This window comes from Amphiura filiformis, chromosome 19, assembly GCF_039555335.1.
Source record: "Amphiura filiformis chromosome 19, Afil_fr2py, whole genome shotgun sequence".
NCBI classification, from domain to species: domain Eukaryota; kingdom Metazoa; phylum Echinodermata; class Ophiuroidea; order Amphilepidida; family Amphiuridae; genus Amphiura; species Amphiura filiformis.
The window spans coordinates 57,736,798-57,756,154 of NC_092646.1; the positions used below are offsets into that span (position 1 = coordinate 57,736,798).

The 19,357-nt window shown below is 38.8% G+C and overlaps 1 protein-coding gene across 1 annotated transcript in view; it reads left to right on the top strand.

Moving 5' to 3' along the window:
- LOC140141650 (uncharacterized) overlaps nt 1-12,539 on the top strand; it is a 31,166-nt gene extending 18,627 nt beyond the window's left edge. The window contains exons 7-10 of the mRNA XM_072163561.1: nt 565-618; nt 1,778-1,831; nt 2,210-6,061; nt 7,613-12,539. Of these exons, the coding sequence (XP_072019662.1) occupies nt 565-618; nt 1,778-1,831; nt 2,210-6,061; nt 7,613-10,524 (6,872 nt within the window). The 3' untranslated portion in view covers nt 10,525-12,539. The remainder of the gene's footprint in view (nt 1-564; nt 619-1,777; nt 1,832-2,209; nt 6,062-7,612) is intronic.
- Nucleotides 12,540-19,357: the final 6,818 nt, after the last annotated feature.

Sequence of the window (19,357 nt, forward strand, 5' to 3'; positions counted from 1 at the left end):
TGGAATTATTTGTCGAACGCATACGTGTATGTTCATAACACAGTACGTACACGGCGTGCGGGACGGTGATCTACACAACAAAGGATCGTACCATAACACGACAGTAGGAGCGATACGTATTGGCGACATCTTTGCTTTGCCTTATTTGTTCGGCTCTAAAAATAAAAGGGGATATATCTGACAGTAAAATCTAACATTTTATGGCAAAGAAATGCGAATCTAATAGAAGAGTTTAACTTCAACACTACACTATTTTTGCTCACCTGGAACGTTTTCACTACATGTAGTTCGACTAGCGTCTTCAGCAGATGGTGATGCTGTGATGATATCTTGTCTACAATCGGGATATCCTATACTGATGACGTCATATGATTGACCTCATAGGGTGTTTCGATGTAGTGCCGCCCCCATATAAATGCTAATATATATATGGCTTTAATAGATCAAAATATATTCAAGTATTCACAAGTCATGTAAGTCATGTTACAAATGAGCAGTATATGAAAATATTTTATTTTGTTTTCTTATTAAAGTCACTTTTTACAACATTCAAAAATGTTTCAGGACACGGGGATGTGAGAACCCAACGACAGAGTGCCACACAGGAAAATACCCAAGGTAGGAAAGTATATTATAGCTACACCTCTGCGGCTCAAAAAATCTCAAAAATATTCCTGGATATTTACGCCTTACCTTGGAAGTCCAACCACGGTCCTGTGGTTCGTTGATTTAAATCTAATGCGAAATACTTGCACGTCCAATTTTAGGAGTGTTTTGACGTTGTCGGTCATGCATATATCACGGCCATTACAGACCCGTGTCCGTCACGACTATTAAATGTACACTTCGTGCGGACCTGCCGATGTTCTGCTGACTATTGCTACCTTACCGGTGATGTGTATAGTTCTCAAACAGTGTGCTTGCCTCCTCCTACTAACCCCCCCCTTGCTCATACCAAATATTTTGGAACCGAAATTTTTAAACCGTAATGGTGTAGATATTGCAAACGTAGCGAGCATGAAATTATATATATATATGCGTTTCCGTACTGTTTTCCTAAACCTCTTTTGACATGTTTGAACAATAAATGTGTACCAAAATTCGCTTTCCCGCCTGCTTGCCCCCAGTTTTTGGTATGCCAAAATAATTATTTTCCTTTCCTCGGTTCCTTGGGCTCAACAATTGCATAGAACCCTACATACATGTAAGTTTCGACTTCAGGTCACTTGAATTAAATGTACACTTCGTGCGGACCTGCCGATGTTCTGCTGACTATTGCTACCTTACCGGTGATGTGTATAGTTCTCAAACAGTGTGCTTGCCTCCCTCCTACTAACCCCCCCCCTTGCTCATACCAAATATTTTGGAACCCAAATTTTTAAACCGTAATGGTGTAGATATATAATGCAAACGTAGCGAGCATGAAATTATATATGTATATGCGTTTCCGTACTGTTTTTCTAAACCTCTTTTGACATGTTTGAACAATAAATGTGTACCAAAATTCGCTTTCCCGCCTGCTTGCCCCCAGTTTTTGGTATGCCAAAATAATTATTTTTCCTTTCCTCGGTTCCTTGGGCTCAACTATTGCATAGAACCCTACATACATGTAAGTTTCGACTTCAGGTCACTTGAATAAACCCCTCAGAAACCAGTCTCTTTGATTTAGATTTGCTATATATATTGAAAAATAAAGAGTTTATTGTTGTAAAGACATACTTCCCTTGATCATCGGTTACTCTTAAACTTCTTTTTATAATATAACCTTTGTTTTTAGCTCCCCCAAAGTCAGATGTCGGAGACGGTCACTCTTGGATAAACGATAATCAAGGTAAATCACTGTTAAAGAGTCAAGACATAATAATCCCATAGCCTCTCATATTATAGATACAGATGGTTCTACATCGTATTTGTAGCAGTTCTATTTGATGTTAACACGTATGAATAAATGATGGAGAGCATTAATTTGTACTTGAAGAGAAGAAAGAAAAACGTAAAGGAGGCAGCCACTAAGCATGTCATTTAACTGTTTGGTCCTATTTGATTTGCGTTGGTGATAGATTCTTAAAAATTAATACCCTCTTGTTGGAGAAGAAACAAACATATTAAGCGCGTCATGTCATTTCTGAACACAATAAAAGCTGAGTACTTTATTTAATGGAAATCACCAGCCTATAAATACTTTTTTATTACATTTATTTCTTTACAGGGAAAAGAGCCTATATGGAAGATGTTAGAGAAAAGCTGTCATTTTATTACAAAGAGGCGTATGGTAAAATACGATTTCTACCTTCTGTTGTTAAAGGTGAACGAAATACAGATGATATATTTGTAGAGCCAGATTTGGTTCATGGGTCAACATTTGGTAACCGTAGTAACCAAATAAAGCTGAATTCTTGCGATGAGCTATTATCTTTAAAACAATCAAACACAGTTAGAAAACGTGTGATTCTAGTCGGTTCTGCAGGAAGTGGAAAGTCGACCATTATGCATAATAGGTTGGCATACGATTGGGCATGGGGTAGAAAGCATGACGATGTAAGTTTGTTATTTGTTATAGATATGCATAACATAAGACCACATTCAGAAGTAGTTGATATCATTAGTGATCAATTACTTCATGACGAACCAAGGGATAAGCTTGAACAATTGATTAAAGCAAATGCCAAATCTATTGTTTTCCTTCTGGATGGTTTGAACGAAGCTTCTAAAGATTGGGAAGGGAAATCGAAAGGTTTGTCAAGTGTTTTGCACGGGAAATGGCTACAGGGTTGCCATGTGATCATAACAACTAGGCCAAATGCATTGGAAGTATTCTGCACCAACTACCAAAATTACACAATCGTAGATTCGTGTGGATTCTCGAATCACGCAATGAATCAGTTCGTTGAAAAGGTAATTAATAAGGAAAGTCTTGTGTCATTTCAATCAGCGATTCAAGCTTATCCAAGTTGGTCTTCGTGGTTAACAACTAATCCCCTTACTCTATCTATGCTGTGTTTTCTCTGGAACAACTTTAAAGAAAATCTACCCTCTTGCGTTGCATCCTTATATATGAAGGTTGTCAGGTATTTGATAGCACACACTGAACGTGACGTTGGACAAAATGACAATGATAGTAATGAAAATAAAACTGGCAGTACATCGAATAAAGATCCCTGTTTAGAAGACGTTATGTCAGTTGTAGGTGAGCTTGCATTGGCAGATTTATGTGGGCAAAAACAAAGGTATAACACTAAAAACCTCGAACAAAACTTTGCCTTGAAGTTAGGTATATGTTCAGTATACACGGTAATAGATGACTGTTTCAAACCAGAAGAGTTTATCAACTTTTCCTTGCATCGAACCTTTCAAGAGTTCTTTGCTGCCCATTACCTTGTCAGGTTGAACACACCAGGTAAAGAAAAGCTTATTCGTGAAATGGCAGGTGGTATGGAAAATGTTTTAAGGTTTTGTTGTGGACTAGATTATCACACAGCTTTAGTGATTCTAGAAGATGTTGTCAACGCATCAAAAACAGATTATGATAAATTCGTTCAAAATTGTGCTTCTCGAATTTGCTTTCTCGGTTCTGGACCCGATAACATCAATCCGTGGAAAATCTCACTCATATTACTTTTTGAATCTGACATAAGTCTGGTGGGAGAACAAAGAACGAACTTGATTCATTTGCATAGACGTTGTGAGCCACTTGTTCGTTCGATTCAAATGAAGTGCAAAAATTGGCCTTTAGATAGTGAAATAGTCCCCGTTCTGGAATACTTCCTGAAAACTGTAAGTGATCACTCTTGGCTTTTGTATGTAAAGGAAGCTACCGTTATTCTCGAAAGCGCTGTAGAGCTCAAAGGTGTTGACGTTAAGAAACAGACCAACTTGTTACAATGTTTGATTAACTTACAAAACTTGACTATCATGTCATTTAGCCCAAAGCAACATTTGAATTGTGATTTCGTTTTTGCTGATAGAAAGCCAGAAGGTGTGGGCTGCAAGAAGCTGCAGAGGCTTGCCATTTCACACTGCGATGTTAGTTTGAATGTGTTAGGTACATTTCTGTCGCATCAAAAAGAATCATTGATTCTTGCACTCCACAATATCAAACTAAAGAAACAAACGAACATACCAAAAAGATATATAACCTCTGTCAGTGATCTAAGGATCATTCACAACGCCGACAGTGAACATAGTGGAATTGCTTTACTGGAAATGGTCACCTCGCCAATAAAACTGTCAATAACGTGTAGTCAAAACATGTCTTCGGAGGAAAAGAACCAGAGTGAATATTACTATCACATGCAATTCAGGATTACTAAAGCAGCTGTAGATAATTCTGGTCCGTTTGGTATAGAAGCAGGTTATAATCCACTTCGGTTTCGAGAAATGCACATGAATAATCCCGGTGTAGTTACCCCTGGTACGGGTAAAAGTACTAGAACCATCCGACCTAGGAACCGCGATGCAGGGCAGGAGGAGTTTGGAGGATACGAAGAGCTGCCGTGTTTTGGGGAAATCACCCAGCACAAACATGACAAAAGAGAAAGAGAGACTGATCCATACAATTCCAACTGGTTTCGGTTAGCAGCGACACATGATTGGCAGCCAGAACGTGTTACTAAGTTACGCACAACAACATTGCCTAACTGGACAAAGCAATTCAGCCATTTAGCTAGCCTTCCTAGTATCAACAGGACTATAACCAATTTGACATGTGCGGGTTGTATTGTAGGTTACAAGTCATTGAACAAAGTGCTTTGTTGTCAGAACAACCTTGTGACTCTATCCCTGATCAACGTGGTAGTTGCCTTTCCTGATATGTCTAGGAACACCGAGATGTATAACGACGTCTTCCCTGTCTCCAAGTCAATCACTCAAATCCACATAGCACATTGTCACTTTAGAAAATCTGCATTTGTGTTTTTTCTCGGTATTTTGCCTCCATTTGCTTCTTTGCAGCTCAAAAATGTGTCAGTTGATCAAATTGAAGGCGAGATTAATTTTACTGGAAATGCAAATTCATTCTGGGTATACTGCCAAACTCAGTCGTTACAAAACAACAAGGGTATCGAGCAGAACTCGGTAAAACCTCAGCTTGTAAGATCGGCAGAAGGCTTTATCGTTCCACATTGCTTTACAAATAAAGAGCGTACAGTACTCAATGCAACTGGCCCCTGTTGGTCGAGCTACTTAGACGAATCGTTTGATATTTCGGAGGAATTGAAGTCGGTTATCGTACTAAACTCTGATTGTTACTTTACCAGCACTGACCCGTTAGTTCGCTTTCTACGAAGCATACCAGCACTCACACGGATCAATCTAAGAAATATTAATCTAACAGGTGATTCTGAACCAAAACACGTCATAAATGACACCAAACAGATAGGTGTTGCCAAAGTGTCGTTTCGAAACCTTCTCGAATGTCTTGCTAAAATGCCATCACTTTCACGTGTATTCCTTTCCTGTCTCAGTATCGAAAAGGAATTGCCTGATTTCCAACCGGTACTTAATTGTTTCTTGAATGAATTGAGTATATCTGGTCACGATAACCAAGAATGTACATTACGTGATACCGTAGTTGTGCAACTTCGCAAATCTTTCAGTAAACTGTCAGTTTTCACTCTTGACAATTTCACACTGACATCGTCACCATGTTCAACACGTCTAGAAAGTCCAGAAAAGGAACTGTTGCATGATGCAGCTAACATAAATCTAGCTAACTGCAGATTAAGTACACAGTCATTTGCACTTTTGCTTGACGTTTTATCCTCAAACACCGTAATCAATATTGTGAATGCAGTTTTATTGTATCTACCTCACGACAGCCGAACTTCAGTTACTACTTTAACACATGCAAAATGCTACATTGCCCAATCAGTTGTCTGTCAAGGAAAGCCGCAATCTATTTTCATTAAGTTGGATATGTCACTGAACGGGCTTACTGATGACGGCCTGAAGATATTATGTCACACATTGCAGCACACTCTAACACTGCACGATCTTGACCTGGCTAGGAATTGCATTGGTTCAGATGGAGCATCCCCTTACGAAAATGCAAGCAATGACAAATGTGTGCGACAGCATGCAGCACGCGTGCGGCAGTGTGCAGCACATGTGCAGATGTGTGCAGCATGCAAGCAAGGCCTGCTGGTAGCGTGTTCATGTGTGCGAACCAGCTGTGTGCATGCAGGCACCGCACACAAATATCCACCGCGCACACAATTTGCTTGCAGAACCTGCGCGCAGACTACCAATCTGTACGCAAATTACGTGCAGACTACACTTGTGTGCGGACTGTAGGACTGCATGCAAATTGCACGCATCTTGCATGCAGCACGCATATTGCTGCACGCATGCAGGGTTTCAGATCACAAAGTTAGAATGCTGCACGCATACAGGGTTTCCAGAAGCAGTAAAGGTAAAATGCTGCATGCATGCAGGATTTTCAATGACTAATTCACTGTTACACAACTGACATCAAGTCACAATTTGGCAATGATCTAGAAGTGAAAATATTTAAATGTTTACAATGAATAAATAAGTTAGCCTTTGGACCAAAATTTTTGGCAGACCAAGAGGGAGGGGGGGAAGCAATTTTTGGCAGGCCAACAGGGGAGGGGGGCAAGCATTTTTGGCAGGTCTAGAGGGGAGGGCAAGCAAATTCCTGTTTCGATAGTTGGCATTTCAACTTTGGGCCAATGTTGGAATGCCATTCCTGTTTTGATAGTTGGCATTAAAACACTGGGCCAATGCGGGGGCCAATGTTGGAATGCCATTCCTGTTTCGATAAATTGGCATTGCAACATTAGGCCGATATTTGGATGTCATTCCTGTTTCGAAATTTGACATTGCAACATTGGGCCAATGTTGGAATTCCATTCCTGTTTCAATAGTAGGCATTGCAGCATTGGCCCAATGTTGGAATGCCATTTTTTTCGATAGTTGGCATTGCAATATTGGGCCAATGTTAGTATGCCATTCATGAATCAACAGTTAATTGGCACTGCAAAAAATCAAAACAAAATTAAACATTTTTATAGTGAATGTTATCAATATTCACAGTAAATTTGACCAATATTCATAAAATGATGCACTTTGGCCGGTTTAGTCATCAAAATATTGCTTATATTAATTTAAAACACTTCATCAAATGTGTATACCCCAATAGCTCAAATGGTAAAGCATCAGACTCCCATGCAGAAGGTCCCAGGTTCAAAATCAGGTAGGTTAAGTTAGATAAGTGACTTGTATAAATTTAAGCTAGGTAATTTTAGTTCATTGTGAAATGGATAGCCAGGTTATGTAAGACTAATTGTAAGGACAGTATACACTGTTAACCATTTTTTTTGATTTTTTTTTTCATGATTTTGTCTCGCATATATATGACCAGTACGTGCTGCACGCATGCAGTGCACGCTAATGGATTTGCATGCTGCATGCAAACTGCACACGCTAATGACCTGCACGCATGCAGCAAGCATCTGCACGCTTCCCTGCATGCGTGCCTCGTTCCAAATATACGCATCCGCACGCTACCAACTGCATGCGTGCTGCATGCGGTGCGGCACGCGTGCTGCTTGCATGCTGCATGCGTTCAAAAACTGCGTGCCATTTTCGTAAGGGTCCGTTCTGGCGCTGTCATTCGAACACACTCCGGTACTGCGGCATCTTAACCTTGCGAGTAATATCATTGGCTCATGTGGGGCATCAGCACTTTCACAGTCATTCCAGTTCACTCCAAAATTGCAGCATCTTGACCTGCCTAAAAATGTAATTGGATCAGATGGGGCATCAGCATTAGCTCAGTCACTCCAACACATCCCATTACTACAGCATTTTGACCTGGCTGACAATGTGATTGGTCCAGATGGGGCATCAGCATTAGCTCAGTCATTCAAACATACTACAATACTGCAGCATCTTAACATGGCTGGGAATGTGATTGGTGCAGATGGAGCATCGGCACTAGCCAAGTCATTCCAACACACTCCAGGACTGCAGCGTCTTGACCTGGCTGATAATGTGATTGGACATGATGGGGCATCAGCGCTAGCTCAGTCATTCAAACATACTACAATACTGCAGCATCTTAACATGGCTGGGAATGTGATTGGTGCAGATGGAGCTTCGGCACTAGCCAAGTCATTCCAACACACTCCAGGACTGCAGCGTCTTGACCTGGCTGATAATGTGATTGGACCAGATGGGGCATCAGCACTAGCTCAGTCATTCAAACATACTACAATACTGCAGCATCTTAACATGGCTGGGAATGTGATTGGTGCAGATGGAGCATCGGCACTAGCCAAGTCATTCCAACACACTCCAGGACTGCAGCGTCTTGACCTGGCTGATAATGTGATTGGACCTGATGGGGCATCAGCGCTAGCTCAGTCATTCAAACATACTACAATATTGCAGCATCTTAACATGGCTGGGAATGTGATTGGTGCAGATGGAGCATCGGCACTAGCCAAGTCATTCCAACACACTCCAGTACTGCAGCGTCTTGACCTGGCTGATAATGTGATTGGACCTGATGGGGCATCAGCACTAGCTCAGTCATTCCAACACACTCCAGTACTGCGGCATCTTAACCTAGCGAGTAATATCATTAGCTCAGATGGGGCATCAGCACTAGTACAGTCATTCCGGTTCACTCCAGCATTGCAGCATCTTGACTTGGCTAAAAATGTAATTGGATCAGATGGGGCATCAGCAGTAGCTCAGTCACTCCAACACACTCCAGCACTGCAGCATCTTGACTTGGCTGGCAATATGATTGGTGCAGATGGGGCATTAGCACTAGTTCAATCATTCCAACACATTCGAGCACTGCATCATCTTATCCTGGCTGGCAATAGGATTGGTTCAGATGGAGCACCAGCATTAGCTCAGTCATTCCAACACATTCCATTACTGCAGCATCTTGACCTAGCCGATAATGTGATTGGTCTAGATGGGGCATCAGCACTAGCTCAGTCATTCAGGTCCATTCCAGCATTGCAGCATCTAGACCTTTCTAAAAATATAATTGGACCAGATGGGGCATCAGCACTAGTCCGGTCATTCCAGCATACTCCGGCATTGCAGCATTTGGACCTGGGTGGGAATGGGATTGGACCAGTTGGGGCATCAGCACTAGCTCAGTCATTCAAACATACTACAATACTGCAGCATCTTGACCTGGCTAGCAATAAGATTGGACGAGATGGAGCATCAGCAATAGCTCAGTCATTCAAACATACTACAATACTGCAGCATCTTAACATGGCTGGGAATGTGATTGGTGCAGATGGAGCATCGGCACTGGCCGAGTCATTCCAACACACTCCAGGACTGCAGCGTCTTGACCTGGCTGAAAATGTGATTGGACCTTATGGGGCATCAGCACTAGCTCAGTCATTCCAACACACTCCAGTACTGCAGCATCTTGACTTGGCTGGAAATATTATTGGAGCAGATGGGGCATCAGCACTTGCTCAGTCATTAAAACACACACCATCACTGCACCATCTTAACCTGTATTCTAATAACATTCGTTCAGATGGGGCATCAGAAATAGCTAAGTCATTTCAATATACCCCGGCACTGCAGCATCTTGATCTGTCTTGGAATTACATTGGTTCAGATGGGACATCAGCACTAGCCCAGTCATTTCAACACATTTCAGCACTGCAGCATCTTAACCTATATTATAACTTAATTGGTTCAGATGAGGCATCAGCACTAGCCCACTCATTCCAATACCTTCCGACACTGAAGCATCTTAACCTATATGGTAATAGCATTGGTTCAGATGGGGCATCATCACTAGCTCAGTCATTCAAACACACACCAACATTGCGGCATCTTAATCTGTGTAGTAATAAAATTGGCCCAGACGGGGCATCAGCACTAGCTCAGTCATTCCATCACACTCCGATACTGCAGCATCTTAACCTGCATGGTAATATAATTAGTTCAGAAGGAGCATCAGCACTAGCTCAGTCATTCCAACACACTCAAACCCTGCAATACCTTAATCTGTGTGGTAACAGTATTGGTTCAGATGGGGCATCAGCCCTAGCCCAGTCATTACTACACACTCCAGCAATACAGCATCTTAACCTGTGTGGTAATAGCATTGGTGTAGATGGGACATTAGCACTAGCTCTGTCTTTCCAAAACACTCTAGCGCTACAGCATCTTGATCTAGATAGCAATAGCATTTATTTAGATGGGGCATTAGCATTAGCTCAGTCTTTCCAATACACTCCAGCACTGCAACATCATGACCTACATTGTAATAACATTGGTTCAGATGGGGCAGCAGCGCTAGCTCTGTCATTACAATATACGCCAGTGCTACAACATCTTAACCTGGCTGATAATAACATTAGTTCAGGTGGGGCATCAGCACTAGCTCGTTCATTTCAAAAAACTAAACTACTGCAATATCTTGATCTCAGGCTTAATCTGATTGAGTTAAATGGGAAATCAGCAATTAAATTGTCATTTAAAAACAGTCCATCAGTGCGTTATTTGTTGTAACAGCAGTTACATATTAAAATTCAATTGTCATTCATACCAAATGTATGGCATTATTTTGTTCCCGTCTTGCTCAATCTGGACTCCGTTTTGTAAATTATGACATCCAGGTAGTAAACAATAATAATATTTGAACTACAATATAGGCAACTGGACTTTCACGTTCGATCCTGAACGCATCATCAGCCCTATTGCATCTTCTGGCGGTAAAAGTTCATTGACCTGTGAAGCGGATGTTGTTGTATCACAAGCTACCTTCGAGTTCAGTTTCGAGACTAGTTTTATCTCTTTTTGGCTAAAGGTGATGAGGCACACATTAATCACTGGAATTATGAGTCCATTCCGTGGAACACCTGGATCTGCTACCCCTAAGAAGATCATCACTCGGTCACCATAGTGGAAGGTCTTCATCGCTGTTTTCTGAGATTCAGGGAGAGTCTTGATGATGACAGGTCATTTGCCAAATTAAAGTACAATCTTAGGCATATGTCATACAATTTTGATAGCAAAATTGAGGCAAGCCATCAAGTGAATATTAAAAGTTGGAGGTAAGCATGGGACTGTTCTCGGATTGTGTTCTATACCCTATTCTCAGTTTGTCAAGGTGCCATTCACAACAGAGGCAACCATATTGTGGTTCAGGCATGGCCTCCAGTTTAGTGAAACCTATTTTAGAATTTTAAGTCCTACATTCATAATATCAGGTTTGCTGGTGATCAATGCTGGTGAGCCTACATTGAAGAGTGGCTCATGGAGCAATCGGAAGACTTCCATTTTGTTGACATAAAAGGTTTCAAGAAAAATTGCGACGGGTGCGTTAAGGTATGCAATGACCATTGTTCAAGAGTGAGATAGAAAGAATTTGGCAAGTACATTTTCAATTAGTACCTTGTTCTACGAACTTATTGACCGCCCCTCGTACTATATAGGTCAACTATGTTACTCTTAATGTCGGTCTACTTTTCGCCGTAGTGGTAAAACCCCCCGGTAAAACCCTAACAATTTCCGCCAATTACGAGCTGATCAAAGTATAGGTTGTGTATGAGGAACGTCAACCATGAGCTGGGGTCATTTGCGTGTTTTATAATACATTTTTATTAAGGCTCAAGACAGGGTATGGGTATGCGTGTTACCGGATCGTATTGTAAATGTGGTCCTAATTATAGGTTGTTCGAATTATTCAATATCCCCTGCAGATTACCTTTTCAAGTCGAAAAGGTAATCTGCAGGGGATATTGAATAATAAAAATAGTGTACATAAAGATTGTAATGTTTTGCTGTGTATATATTTTTGTATATAAGTATACAACCGTCCATAGTCTAGTCTACGGGTATTTTCTACGGGTGCAAATAATCCAGAGTGCAATACTTCAGAATGTATCATTATAAATATATTGTACGAGTATGTTAATGTGATTTTCAATTATTTGTAATAATAGCAGCTAAGAAAAACATTTTCGTTTCATTTGACTATCATTTATTGCTATACTTTATTTCAATTTAATGATTGTAATATTTTTGTTTTGTATATATAATTGTATGTAAGGGTACAATAGCTAATTAAAAGTGTGCAATATTACACAATCAAACTATCAGGTATATAATAAGTAACTGGTGCCATATTTCTTGACCTTAAGAAAGCTTTTGACACTGTCAATCACAGTCTTCTTCTTATTAATAAGCTCAAGAAATTTGGCATCAGGGACATTGAACTCACTGGTTCAAATCTTATCTCAAAAATAGAATGCAATCGGTAAAAGTAGGTAGTTCCTTTTCAGATTTAAAACCAATTAACATTGGAATTCCACAAGGGTCTATATTGGGTCCTTTATTATTATTATGTTTTTTAAATGATCTGCCTGATAGTGTTGTATGTAAAACAGTAATGTATGCTGATTATACTTCATTGCTTGTCAGCTCACAGATTCTTTGTGTCTTCAAAACAGTCTCAATTTTAACATGTGTAAAATTGCCAGCTGCTTTAAAAAGAAGCACCTCACTTTGAATATCAGCAAACCTAAATTATTGATGCTTTTAGTAAGTACCAAAATATTTCTTTAATTTATGAGGGTGAGACTATTGAGAGAGTTGCGAACTTCAAATATCTTGGAATTATCTTTGATAGTCACATAACTTGGTCACATCATGTAGATTTAATTGCTTCCAATGTCTCTAAACGTTGTGGTGTTATTCGTTGTGTGAAATATTATCTTCCAAATTATATTCTCAAAATCTTGCGGATTCTCTTGTCATGCCACATTTTGATTATTGCAGTCATGTTTGGTCCAGCTGTTCACTTACTCTGAGAAGTAAGTTACCAATTCTCTTGAACAACCTTGCCAGAATTATGCTTTCTGCTGATATCAGAACTACTATTGATTCAATGATGTCTTCTCTCAAGTGGCTCGAACTAGATAAAGGGTGGAATAATACTTATTATGTTATTTAAATGCCTTACTGGCAAAGCTCCTGATTATCTTTGTTCCAAATTTTCATTTCAAATCCACACATGATCATGACACAAGAGGTACTTCCTCCAATTCACTTGTTGTTCCTCAATTTAACAATAACTCTGGTAAGAGATTGTTTCAGACGAGAGCAGCAAATCTGTGGAATAGTTCTGTTGATGTTGACACTCGCACTAATTGTAATTCCTTGAGCCTAAGTGAATTTAAATCAAGAGCTCTCCCAAACCACACTGTTCATTGATTTTCACTTTTATATAGGTTTTTTTTCAGGATTCTTGTAATTTCTTTATAATGGTATTGCATTTTTTTTTCTTGTAATATTTGTGTAATATATGTATTTAAGTAAATTACACCCTCTACAGGGTGTAACAATAAAATTTATACTTCTCAGAAAGCAACTAAAAGAGTTATGTCACAAATGTTATATGCAATACAATTAATAATATCTTGGCTAAAAGAAGACGTTTAGTTGGTTACTTTACTAGCTTGGGTTCAAAAGTTATGTCCGATTAATTAAATCATCCAGAAAACATGTTGGGCCACTTTTGCCATGTTTGCGCATATCAATTTTGAACCGCGTAGATCCCGGGGCGTAGATATGCATTAAACATCTAAGAACTGACACAAAAGAATTATAAGTGGTGTTTCGTCATATAAGTAACATTAACTTAATAATAATATGATATTTCTTTAAAATCTATAAATGAAGTCATGTTATTTCTTTTAAAGTATCTTATAAATAAAGTGATTTCTCATATCCCTGAGATATCATTTTAAAACTGAGAATAGTTTTTGCATCCACGAGTACAAAACAATATTAACAAATTCTACATAATTTTCATAGTTATAAACTTTAAGGTAGTTATGTTTACCGTGTTACTTGTGATGCACTTCGACATTGGAGAGGTATGAGGTGGAGACTTTTAAAGTAAGAGTTAGAGAAACAATTATATGGGAGGTTTGGGTAGGAGATGGTCTCTTGGACCACTTTTGAGTATATTTTTGAGGTTTTACTTAATTAATATAATCACAATCATTATGTCAGCCGTAAACTTTGTAATTGTACACTCTGTGTAAATCAAAGCCATAATGTGTGATTTGCATAAATTCCTATTTAAATATTAGTTTTTGCTGATAGCTATTGATCACACTGTCCCCTTTTTTATTTTGAGCCAAACAAATGAGGTAAAACGAAGCAAGTTGTCATGCGTGTATTAGCTCTCCGATCGTATTATTATCATGATTATTGGCGGAGCGTCACGCAGCTGGGATGTACAAACAAGACGTAAGACGAATAGCGGTATGCACACAGTTTATACGTCAAGACGTGAATAGGGATCAAGACGTAAGACGAATAGCGATATGCACACTGTTTATACGTCACTGATTTAATGATTCAATGATACACATGTATGCGATGTGTTTAGCCATCACTCGATCGGTGAACTCGGGATAAAAGCGGGGATCTCCGGTTTTAGTATGAAAATTTAAATTTTACTGCAATTAAGGCACTTCAGGCTTAGTCTTTCACGTGGTATTTTAGTATAGAAATTCGAGAGAAATTGAGGGCGTCGCTGTGGAGCAAATCACACATTTTGGCTTTAATACCATACGATAGATACCATAGCATTAACCTCTGTGTATTATATGTATTCTAAAGTATAAGAAAATAATGCAATGAAGACTGAGATTTATACGTGATGAAATAATAATAAATGAATGACATTTGGTGCGGTTTAAATAGCGTCATGTTTTAACATGGTCGATATCAATGACATCATACATTATAAAATATATATGATATCATGGATATCGACCATGTCAAATGTTTTCTAGATTGGAAATAATGTGGTTAGCATGGTCCTTTGCCAATGACTAGAACACACTGTATTGATTGGTTTATAAGTTAAAATCAATTAAAGGGCATTTCGTGATCCACAGCCTCATCCCCCACTTTTCTCAAAAAAGTTGAGATTTTTATATCACTGGAAACCTCTGGCTACATAATGTTTATGTACAATATATTTCTTGCAGATCAATTCGTTTTGCAAAGATATCGTGAAATTTGAATTTCGTTCTGGTGCACCAGAACGAAATTACAACGCATTGTCTATGGAGCAGTGTAATACACATAATCATGCGTAACTCGCAAACGCAAAATCGGAATCAACTGAAATTTTGGGAATAGGCTTTTTTCGTGGATATGTACTGAACATATGTCATAAAAAGAGGATGCTAGGATCACGAAACACTCCTTTAAGTCATAATTTTTATGCACATTTTTTGTATATTGTAAGTGTATACAAGGTTATTAACAAACTGTTTATCTTATTTCCACGTCAAACTGCATCCATTGTTTAAAATAAGGACGTAATTACGAACTACCTTTAAACGTGGTCTAGTCGAAATCTGGCAAATTTTACTTACGTTTATGTGTCTGTTGAACCTTTCAGTGTTTTCTTCTCATATCAAACATGTTTTATTTTGTTTTGAAGTCCAAGGCATCTTAGGGAGCTGAAAAAGGAACAAAATAGTTATCCTGAGTATGCAGTTGGACAATCGCATCTTAAAAACATTTGTATGGAGATTATCAAAAGGTACAATATGATGCTTCCTTAACTTTTGACTTCAGTTTTTAACAGTTCCGACGTACCAAATCTGTATTCGCTTACATATCTATACGAGCAAAAATCACATTTTAATCAAATAACTTTTATTTTTTAGCCACGACTTGAGAGTATAACCATTGGTAATTTCAATATCATGACACGTACGATGCTAGAAATGTGATGATGGAGGTAGAACTTTTTGAATGACCCTCGTATTTTGATTTGAAAAATGTTGGTGTTGTTGAGCGGTTTGTAAATCTACTTTTCCTGAAAATGAAGATATACCATGTTCAAGCAATGATAATAATAATTAGCAAATGTACAATTGCTTATCAATATGGCATAATTTGAAGACTGGATGAAGTAAATTGTTTAGAATAATAAAGCGTTCCTAGTTCTAGCTAAAAAATAAGTAGATTTGAGACTGGTCAATAACACTCTAATGTTTGAAAATAATCTTTCAAACGAACCATTTACTGTCCTCAAAATAACTTTCTAATTAAAATTCACACAACACACCCCCTATACGAGTACCCCCTATAGACGATATGGCCTTAATCTTCCACACAGAGAGTGTGAGTGTAGGGAGTTACTTGAATGGGTTACTCGGTTTGAAAACTACAATGTCGGATGTGATTCCTGTAATTTGTGAATTAAAGTGTTATGTTCTTTGTTTACGTATGTCTCCTCATTGATTTCATTTGTGTTGTCAGACGACGGTGGACGATTTTATTCAATGTGGTAACAGCCAAAAGCGTAAACAAAACAGACAATATGACGGCAACACTGCCTGCACGTTGGAGCCTGTTGGATGGACGCATTTATTTTTTCCCGAGCCAAGATGCGTTTTTAGCTCTATTGGCCCCATTACAGAAAAAAAATGCACAGAATATATTTCTCAGTGCAATGTATACATTTTCACATGAAAATAAGTAATTTTAGAATCAAAGAAAAAAGAAGAAGAAAATTTTTCATTTATTGCCGGAGGTGGGAATCGATCTCGGGACCCTCTACGTGGGTGGCGAGACTCTTAACCATTACACCACGTAGTCGCATTGTTCACACGTGGGGGAATTTTTAGTATATATCGTAACATATCGTGCGTTATTCATACCAAAAATTCAAATAAACAGTACTTAAATTGAGGTTCACTGGCGAACCTCGACGTATTTAGCACGATAAAATAGTGCTTGATAACATGCATATACACTGTTGGAATTATTTGAGACATTTTTGTGTTAACGTGTAAAACCAATGACGACGTCAAAATTCAGTCAATCTTGGCCGCCCGCCCCCCCCCCCCCTGATGGATGTGTGCCGAAATTAAACAACTTTGATGCGCGCGATTGTCAATTTACTGTTATGCTTGGCAGAATAATTGAGCAGCCACCACTGTGACATACCTATTATAAGGGAGCAGTCTTTATTTACGCCGGGAGAATGAGGAATTTTAGAGGGGAATGCTATTTGTTTTATTTTTTTTGTTTTTTCTAGCAAGAGGGGGAATGAAATTTGTTATGCAGAAATTGCATAAAATGAAAGGAAGCGAAGGGGAAAAACGAAATTTTTCATCAACAAATTTCGAATCCCCAATTCCCCTGGCGTAGATAGTGACCGGTCCCTAAGACCGTACATGGCTTTAACTTTACAGTTGTATTTATACTTGGATATGTTCTATCTCAAATCGTGATACTAGTAATCTATAACGCGTGTTTGCGAACTTGTTTGTTGAATTTGACTGTATTATTGTGAATTAAAGTTTCATGCTATTTGTTAAATTATACCACTCTATTGTCTTAATTTTGTGTTATGATAATGATATTAATATTGAACTATAATCTAGTCAACCGGACTTACTATTTTTGATTGGGAAATTTTCACGTCCAATCCTGAACGCATCATCAGCCCTACTGATCATCTGGCGGTAAAAGTTCATTGACCTGTGAAATGGATGTTGTAGTATCACAGGTCACCTTTTACCGGATGAATGATAATCTTCACAAACGTGTTATGATAATGCTTTTAATCAAACGTGGAGATTTTCTGAAATGGTCTGTTAAAATCGCTTGAACTACCTTTCCCTGGCCCTCTGACGTGCAGAGGCGGATCCATCTCCCTCATGAAAAAGGTGGAAAAGATGTAATTGCTCTGTACGTAGAAAACCTTTTCATATACGGTGGAAATATGTGATTTTGACCATATTTGTGCAATTTTCCGACTGGGGGAGCACTCGACCCCATATGACCAATACATTAATGAGCGAGTCCCCCCCCCTTCAAAAACCTGGAACCCATTTGCTGATGCCAAGGATGAATGCTTAAGGAGGATAATCCGATTTCATCATCTGCACATGAACTGGATCCGTAAACTAAATAGATACAGACTAATCGCAAACAGGTAAAGTCCCCGCATCACCCTTTAATGAAAACCCACCCTTCGATATAGCAAAATCGATGAAAAGGGTACCCCAAAACATCCTCGTTTAATGATTTTAAATCACTAATAATTGTAACAATTGCTGTAATTTGGTCTTGACCATCAATGCTTTTATTAATAGACTACAAATACAATAATGATAGACTGAATTTAATCTACGGATGTTGCCGACCAAATACCTGTACCGACTTATCTACCTAGTCATTCCTGATCAGTACCAAAACAGATGATACGTTAATATTTATTTATTTATTTATTTATTTATTAGACTTTATCACTGGTACATGTATATATAATTATTGCACATCAAAATTTTCACAAATATAAATATAAAAGCTTTTTTTAAAAAAAAAACATGTTAAAAGACCAGCGAATAGGCTAGGTCCCCCGTTAAAATTGTTTGTGAACGGTCCCTAATTTTGTGAAAACACTAGATTCAAATTACATGTCATGGTCGAATTGTGCGCATACTGTATAGTTTCTCATAGTATGGCATCCCCATATCAACACATGCCAAGACAGCATTACTAAGTTCAGATCTCTCGGGTAATTTCTTTGTTGGTAGGAACTGCGAGCTCTGCATTGCCGCTTCATACAATCCTGATCCATCTCTACCATATAGGCCTGCTGTAGCCAACTGTCGTGATATCTTCCATTGTTTAACTACATCATTACCTGGTATCCATTGTAGAAGATCATCCGTATAGGGAAGACCAACCGCTTCACAATACTGAGACAAGATCGATGCAGGATGGTTTTGAAGATCATCGGCGTCAATCACTACTGGGTTTGGATCTCCCAATTCCGGATGGTTTTGAAGATATTTCAAAACAAGATACTGTTCTTTAAATTCAAATTGCTTTTTGTAGTAAGTATTTATTGTATCGTAAAGGTTGGACGTCGGATAATAGCTACAAATAGAAGATTTTTCCAAGGATTGAAACATTCGATAGGGATGGCGAATTAAGAATGTATGACGAAATCCTTTAGGAATGAACTCATGTTTTCCGCTCAAAGTGATTGGAAGGTCTTTGCAGATTAGGGTTCCTTTCCCGGGTAGTCCCCCTCTATTTGGCTTTTCGCCCAGGAATACGTACAAGATTCACCCTCGTATACATATGGGAAGTCTGAGAAATCATGACTACTTGCTTCTCTGTTGCGCCTGTCTTTGGTGCTTTGGGGCATTTCTGATGTTGGATCTTATCCATACAAGAAACAAGACGCGAAAAGACCGTTGACAATTTGGGAATCTGGGATCTGACTGAGACACTTTAGAAATACCGTTCCCATAGATCTTCTGTTAGTCCAGATATAAACGCGATT